This window comes from Microtus pennsylvanicus, chromosome 11 (assembly GCF_037038515.1).
Source record: "Microtus pennsylvanicus isolate mMicPen1 chromosome 11, mMicPen1.hap1, whole genome shotgun sequence".
Classification (NCBI taxonomy): Eukaryota; Metazoa; Chordata; class Mammalia; order Rodentia; family Cricetidae; genus Microtus; species Microtus pennsylvanicus.
In genome coordinates, this window is record NC_134589.1 from 22,770,691 (window position 1) to 22,778,853 (window position 8,163).

Here is an 8,163-nt window from a genome sequence, read left to right on the forward strand (position 1 = left end):
TCCTGGTGAAGCTGAATGTCAGCTAGAGAGGTCAACAAGGATTTAAAGATCGTAACACACTCAAGTCTGCTTCATAAGGGCTGCTGGGAAGAGCGTGAGGGCAGCTCCTTTTGAAGACCCAACGTGAAGCTCTGGGCCCGATGACAAGCAGTAGTTGTGATGGGTAATAACTTAGTAACCACCTAAACGCACATTTTAATGAGACAAGTAACTCTTCCCAGGCGAGTAAAAAGCAGATTAATGAGACGTTCCTGTGGGGTTCGACATAAACATTAGAAAGGAAAACACCCCACCTCCTGTGTCACCACCTGGAAGGAAGGCTATATAAGCACTTCAAAGAAGAAAAGCCACAGGCTTGGCATTTAGGACCAGTTGAGGGTGCTTCGGGTGGTGACCACAAACTCTGAGACAACCCGAAGCTGGACACACACCATGGATACCACGGGCTCTACAATCACGATTTCTTCTTCAGCTGCCCCCCAAAACTGCCCTGGGAATACAAATTTTCCGACCAGCTCTTCTGACAACAGCTGTTGCCATGGTGGCCAATCAACTGGCCGCGCTCAAAGAACTCCCCAGGGCCAGGGCTGTCGACGCACCCCTTGCCTTTATCGCACCCCTAACTACTTGATAAGAGTCTACGACTTCCATCCCTCTCTGGAAGACTACGGCTGGTGCGGGGACGGCATTAACAGTCACGAGAAAGAGACCATGCAGATTCTGAACGAACGCCTCGCTAGCTACCTGGAAAAGGTGCGGATGCTGGAAGGGGAGAACTCGGAACTAGAAGATAAGATCCAGGAGGAGTGTGGCAAGGCCCTCCCTGTCCTGTGCCCCGACTACCTGTCCTATTACACCACCATCGAGGGCCTGCAGCAGAAGGTAAGAACTCGGCAGAGTGCTGAATCAAACTATGAGTTAATGGTCTCTAAACCGTGGTTATCTGTTAGATTTTAGTCCTTCTAGAAACTTCTATGCTGGTATGTTTTTAAGAATGGAAAAAAAAAGAGGTTAGCTGTTGTGGTACATGCCTTCAATCCCAGCACTTGGGAGGCAGAGGCAGGTGGTTGTCTGAGTTCGAAGTCAACCTGGTCTAAAGAGTGATTTTCAGGACAGTCAGAGCTTCACAGAGAAACCCCTGTCTGGAAAAACCAAAATAAATGAAGAAGGAAAGAAGGAAGGAAGGAGGGAGTGTTAGAGGAAGAGAGGGTGGGAAGGAGGAAAGAAAGGAGAGAGGAAAAGAGGGAGGGAGGGAAGGAAGGAAGAAATTCCTTCAGTGAAATTCATCTTGAGATAAGACGTATGTATTCTATATCTTTTTTTATTGTGTGTTCTGCCATTTTATAACTCAGAATTGAAAACTAATAAGATTTCAATGGCCATATCTTAAACAAAAATAAGAGAACAGGGCTCTGAGAAGTTATTTTGCTTTTTAAAGTCTCCAAGTAGTTTTAGCTCTTTATCTGTGTTACTGCTATACTGGGACCTTTAATATCCATCCATCTTGTCATTTTCATGGTATTTAAATAGTGTGTCTCTATACCAGAAATCAGTTTCCTGCCCAGTGCTCGCTGCTACACACCTGGGTTTACTCAATTCTTATTTTTTTCAACAAATATTTACTGAACACCAACAAAAATGTTCCAGCCACCATTCTAGACTCTGAGAAAATATGCCTCGACTCTTTGCTTTTTAGTATGTTATAGTAATGGGGAAAAATCAGAAAAGAGGCAATATTTTCATAGAAAAAAACAACATACACAGTATTTTTCATGACTCTTAAGCATCTCTCTGAAGATTCAGGAGAATTCTAACTAGTCTTCTGCTAACTGGAACACACTGTTCTTAAAAGTAGGGGATCTTGGTGTTCGTCTCATTTGTGTGTTCAATCTCTTAATTCTAGATCTTGTGTACCAAGGCTGAGAATTCCAGACTGGTCTCACAAATTGACAACACCAAACTGGCTGCAGATGACTTGAGAGCCAAGTAAGCCTGCCCAGCACTGTCGCCGGTGACAGGGTTCACCCCGAGTCTGACGTAAACATTCCCTGTGAGACTGTCCCTGCATCCGCTAAGCATAGCCTATCAGCGCCAACCCAGAAAAGACCTTCAGATTCAACTGATTGAGATTAACAGCCCTCACACTGCACACAGCACCTGCAGGGATGGCATACAGACCCATAGGATTGCCCTCAGGGAGACAGGTAGGGCCAATAGCTCGCTACATTGTTCCAGGCAAGAAAACCTTGGTATGATGAGGAAGGAACTTACACAAAAGTTTGTAATAGAAGACAAAGCCAAAAATACAAACAAAGCTTCGTGAATCCAAACCCAATGGTTTTCTTACACTGTGTCACCTTTGGGAGCAAAGGAAGGAAAATAAACTCCCTCTGTCTCAAAGGGCAGCAAGGTGGCACCACTCTCGCAGACTAAGTCATGATATGGATCAAATGGTTTCACTTCTAAAAGGAACAAAGTCTCCCATAGAGACACACTCAGTGAGCGTCCCAGAGGAGAATGCAGCCGGAAGTTCTGCTGAGCTTGTACGTCTGCTTTCTAATGCCTGTTTTGTCTTTCTGCCCTTTAAAGCTACGAAGCTGAGTTATCCATCCGCCAGCTCGTGGAAGCCGATGCCAAGAGCCTGAAGCAGATCTTGGATATGCTGACTCTGAGCAAGGCTGACCTAGAGGCACGAGTCCAGTCTCTGACAGAGGAACTTCTGTGTCTCAAAACCAACCATGAAGAGGTGAGAAAAAGGCCAAGGGTTAGCACAGGTGAACCCCTACATTTAACATCAGTTTCTTTGAGTTGTGTATAACAAAGTGTATCCCCACTAGACACGCCTCCATTTCTTAGCCATGGTTATATTGCTACCGCCCACACCATCAGCTTACTATACTACATCTAATGCTATGTGGGTAGAATATTCTCCATCATCCCAATTTTCTCATCTTCACTAGCTTTTGTAGAGATCCTTGAACAGACTTCTGCCACCTCCTTTTGGAAAAAGTCCATTCTGGCACAAGCCAGTTCTGGCACAAGTTCATACGGGCACCACGGAGATGGTGGTCTTTCCATACAAAGCCCACCTCCACGTTACTGCCCCCATTTTTCATTCCTAGCAATGATCTTAAAATTTGTGAAACTCTGATCTTGTTAGTCACAAGATCTTTTTCTGTGCATATCTGTGCACAGTCATACCTGAAATCATCGTAGGGTCCCTCAATAACACCTGTAAATCATGTACCCCTTTGTTGTGGGCTGTTTTCCAGACCCAATTAAACTAAATTATTTCTGTCAGATTGAAACAAGAACAAAGTGGGTAAGGGTCATCAGTTCACTAAACAACTTCACATCTTTCTCTCTCCATAGGAAATCAATTCCTTACAGTGCCAACTTGGAGACAGAGTCAACATTGAAGTAACAGCTGCCCCTGCTGTTGACCTGAATCAGATTCTACAAGAAATGAGATGTCGGTACGAGTCCATTGTGGAGACAAATCGCAAAGACGTCGAAGAGTGGTTCAATACACAGGTAGGGAGAGCAAACAAGTCAAAAACAATACGCTGACTTTTCTAGGTGTCCGTCTGCGAGTCATGCTTCTTTGCAAAACGCCTGGAATCTTTGTGTTTCAGATGGAGGAACTGAACCAGCAAGTAGTGACCAGCTCTCAACAACAGCAATGCTGCCAGAAGGACATCATAGAACTGAGACGTACCATGAGTGCCCTCGAGGTTGAACTGCAGGCCCAGCACCGAATGGTACCCAGGAGGTTTTACCAAGTCTAATCTTACACTGGTGGCAACAGTTCCTGATGTCTGAGTGTTCCACTATTTCTCAGGCTGTGTCCTTGTCGGTTAAAGGGTCAAGTCAGTCTTGGAAATGTTGGGTGAAACAAAGGTTAGCCTCTCCACAAGCTAGCCTGCAAGGTGGCTCATGCCATGGATCTCCAAGGAGATATGCAACACTCAGCATTCCAGAACTTATTTGACTGTGAAAGCTCTTTCTCCCCCAGGGGTGTGTCGTAGTGATCATGACCCAAGGAAAACCCGTTTGGAAACACCAGGAGAGCACTGGATTTATTTTACGTGAGGCATTACTATAAAGTATCATATTGGAATTCTGAAACAAAGTTCTGAAAGAGATGGTGTAAATCATTAGCCAACTTTATTGATGAGGTCCCAAGAACGTGGGGGACTTTCCCATGCCAGATCCACACCTAGTTCACGGGTAGAGACACTGAGGTCGAAAAGCAGTGAGTGACCTTCTCAAAGTCACCAAAAAACTGAGTTCGGCTCAGATCCCAGAGCCAGCACCACCTCTGCTTCCTGAGACTGCGTCTCTGAAATAAGACAGTGCTCAAATGTCTTCTAGGAGGGGCATTCAGAAAACCTTGCCCCGGGTTTCATCCCCTATTAGTCCGGTGATATTGGCCAACTCATTGCACGTCATTTTTCTCATCTATAAAAACTCAGATAATCATACAAATAACCAGGGCTATTAAAACCTAAAATCGCACCATTATCTTACAAGAAAGAACTTGACGCATTCGAATTCCAACATTCATGTTTTACTTATAAAGGAACTGACCCACTGAGGGAAATGGCTGTAGTTAAACATTGCTCACTTCCTTTGAAAAACTCCGATGCCGGCTGAATGACGTGTCCTGGTATGATTTTAATGCCTGAGCTTCAGTAAAGTGAGGCAGATTTTTTTTTCCTCTCTCACCAGAGTGATTAAGTGGCAAAGGGGGGGGGGGGGGGTTAACCAGAGAGATAAAATGAGAAGGGATAAATGAAAGCAATATTATCATTTTTATCTTGGAGGTATTTGGCTAGGATGTGATTGATAAAGGACTCAGAGAGCCATTAACATGGTCACAAAGTAACTGTTGTTTAAAATGGCCTTAACAATGACCTTAAGGGTATTTGAAGAGCATCTTTTAAATTTATCTTCCACCCCTCCCATAGAGAGATTCCCAGGAGTGCATCCTCACTGAGACGGAGGCTCGCTACACAACCCTGCTGGCCCAGATCCAGGGCCTGATCCATAACCTGGAAGCTCAGGTGGCAGATATCCGGGGTGCCCTGGAAAGACAGAACCAGGAATATGAAGTTCTGCTGGACACCAAGTCCCGGCTAGAGTGTGAGATTGGCACCTACCGAAGCCTTCTGGAGAGCTTTGATGGCAGGTATGTAAAATTAAAACAATATACATGAGCAAGATACATACACACACACACACACACACACACGAGCATGCACACATGCACGCACACTCGCAAGCATGCACACACGCACACAGGAGGGGATGGGGCGGGGCATTAGAGAACAATGCTTTGATCTCCTTGTCAATGATGAGAAAATCTGGAAGGTGATTATCAAATATTCTCTAAAGACCTACAGTTGTAACCTGGTCCCAGTTTGAGATGCAGATGGAACCAAACTGGTTTGAAGAGCAGCATACCGAATTAGTTCCTTACAGGTTGCATCCCACTAAGACAGCAGTTCTTAACCTCTGGGTGGGCCGTGATCTCTTGGGGGCCAAACAACCTTTTCACAGGGGTCTCCCAAGAACTCAGAAATACCAAATATTTACAATAAGATTCATAACAGTAACAAAATTACAGTTATGAAACAGCAATAAAACCAATTCTACGGTTGGGGGTCACCACAAGAGGAGGAATTGTGTTAAAGGGTCACGGCACTAGGAAGGTTAGAACCATTAGTCAAAGATGAACATGGTTCTTTACTGAAATAAGAAAGGACAGCCCTGGGGCTGGAGAGGTAGCTCAGCAGTTAAGAGCATTGCCTGCTCCTCCAAAGGTCCTAAGTTCAATTCCCAGCAACCACATGGTGGCTCACAACCATCTGTAATGGGGTCTGGTGCCCTCTTCTGTCCTGCAAGCATACACACAGAAAGAATATTGTATAAATAATAAATGAATATTTTTTTTAAAAAAAAAGAAAGTATAAGCCTAGTCCCATATGAGACCACAGAGCTCAGGCTGAAACCCCCAACACTGTCTAGATGTTACCCTTCACCCCAACAGGAGAATGCTAGCATGTGTATTTCAGGATCCTTTCTTTTACAAATAAACTTTTTGTTTTGTTTTAATGATAAATAAGCCAACCTACCGACCCATAAAGAACTCAGCTAGCCCTGAGTTCTTTGAAGTAATACAGGCCAAACGAACCCATCAAATGCTTCATTAAAATTGCAAAGGATACGACAACCCCAAAAGAACCCGTCGCCTCTGCCCACTGTGCTCTCTTTATGGGCATGCGCACACCACACAAGTGCAAACGCTAACTGGTGCTTTTCCTTTAAGGAACTACAGTATGCCAAAACGCCACCAGTTGTCCAATAAAAATCACCTATTGTAAGAGTGTACTGCAAACTGCTGGCCACTCCAATCTTCTAAAATCAAACAAACAAACAACAACAACTTAGAGACACTCAATGGGTACTTTGACACTTTCTGGTGATGTACTCAAGACTCCCCCATAAGTGGGATTCAGATCCCCACTAACTGTTTGAAAACTTTTCCCACCCGAGAAAATTATCTAGCTCATCTCCATTTTCCAGATAGCAAGCCCCTCCACTTGCTGCGCGCCCACGTTAATCTGAGAGTTTAGTTCCCATTACGTCCACTCTGCCCACGCAAAACTAAAGTTCAGGAGGGCTGACTGGTTCGCCCAACATCACCCACTAGCAAACAAGAGAGCAGAGCCCCGCCCCTGCCTTTGACTGCTGGTGCGGTGCGGTTGCCATGGGGCTAGCGTATAAGCTTATCCCAGGTGATACTTCTCAAGCCAGGAGGCTGTCTTCCAAGAGATCTGCTCCGATTCTGGTTCTTCTACTAACCACAGCACGAAATGACTGAATAGGCATTTAGCAGTGCTTATTTTGAGTGACAAGTATCGAAAGCTTAGCCACTCCCATCTTCTCCATAGCTGGTATTGCCCTTCCTTAATCGTTGCTGAAATTCTGTTGTTGTTGTTTCTACTTAGGCTTCCCTGTAACCCATGTGCCACCAAATGCGAGCCATCCCGTCAAGCCAGAGCTATGGAGTGTTTCGCCCCAGTTTACACATCGTCTTCACTCCCTGGGATTCACAAGCCCTGCCATGCCTCTGGACCCCCATCCCGGATCCTGGTTAAGATATGCACCCTCACCAAGGAGATCAAAGACGGGAAGGTCATTTCTTCTCACGAGCATGTGCAGCCTTGTTATATCACCAGGCTCGCCAAAGTCTAACATCCCAAGGTGATGAGAGTGACCCACATACATGAAAGAGAGGCCAGTGTATGCTCCTGTCCGAAAGGTTTAAGAAACCCCCAGTCCCTTAAGGTACTTAGTTTCTTACTACTACAGTGGGTCCCCATCTTTTATTGTTCGCCTTCCTTGAGTAGCTGCTACCATCATGATAATAAGGCACATTTCTCTGGAAGGATATTTTGCATTATCGCTGGGATGGGAACTGATTTAGCGAGTGCCCACAAAGACATCCTACCTTGCTTGCCTAGCCACGTGATGGACCGGCAGGTTTTTCTTTTGTTTACTCAAGCCTTGTTTATCTCTGTGCCTCTGTAGAGCCAGTCAGACAAGTTCTGGGATTGGTTTGGGCAATTGGCACGTGAAGGTAAAAAGCCACAGCCTTGCCTTCTAGATTCCTTCTTTGGATATAGAATGAAGCCAACATAGGAGCAGAACAAATAAGGAAGACTCAAGAAGTCTTGTTTCCGGGAATGATGCAATGACAAGCCTGGACCCTGCTGACCTTTGCTACCTCAACTGTGTTTATCTGTACTAGTACATATCCTCTCCACCAAAAGTAACTTTGAGGGTACTGGGGGCTTTCCTGCATGCTCTATGCTCTTCCCCCACCCTTACTTGTTTCATCCCAGGTAGGACTTAAACGTGCAATCTCTCTGCCTCCGGCATATTTGAGATTACGGGTCTATGCCTTCACGTATGGCAGATACCCATAGTCTCTGAAGCTGTGGGAGCCACAAGGCTCTTCTCCAAATAGCTTTAAGAATCAAGACTGATTGTATGGGATGAATCTAGAGCTCTCTCTGTGGAGTCATTTTGAAGCAATAGCCTGGGTCCTTTCATTAAATGTTGGCTATTTCTCTTTCTATCCCATAGGGTATGGGA

General features: G+C 45.1%; 1 protein-coding gene across 1 annotated transcript; it reads left to right on the plus strand.

Annotated features, from left to right (window-relative positions):
- The first annotated feature begins 432 nt into the window (after window positions 1-432).
- Krt39 (keratin 39) lies at window positions 433-7,260 on the plus strand. The gene is made up of 7 exons (XM_075942223.1): window positions 433-882; window positions 1,904-1,986; window positions 2,590-2,746; window positions 3,373-3,534; window positions 3,636-3,761; window positions 4,971-5,191; window positions 7,014-7,260. The coding sequence occupies exons 1-7, from the start codon at window positions 433-435 to the stop codon at window positions 7,258-7,260; spliced, it is 1,446 nt and encodes a 481-aa protein (XP_075798338.1).
- The last annotated feature ends 903 nt before the right edge of the window (window positions 7,261-8,163 follow it).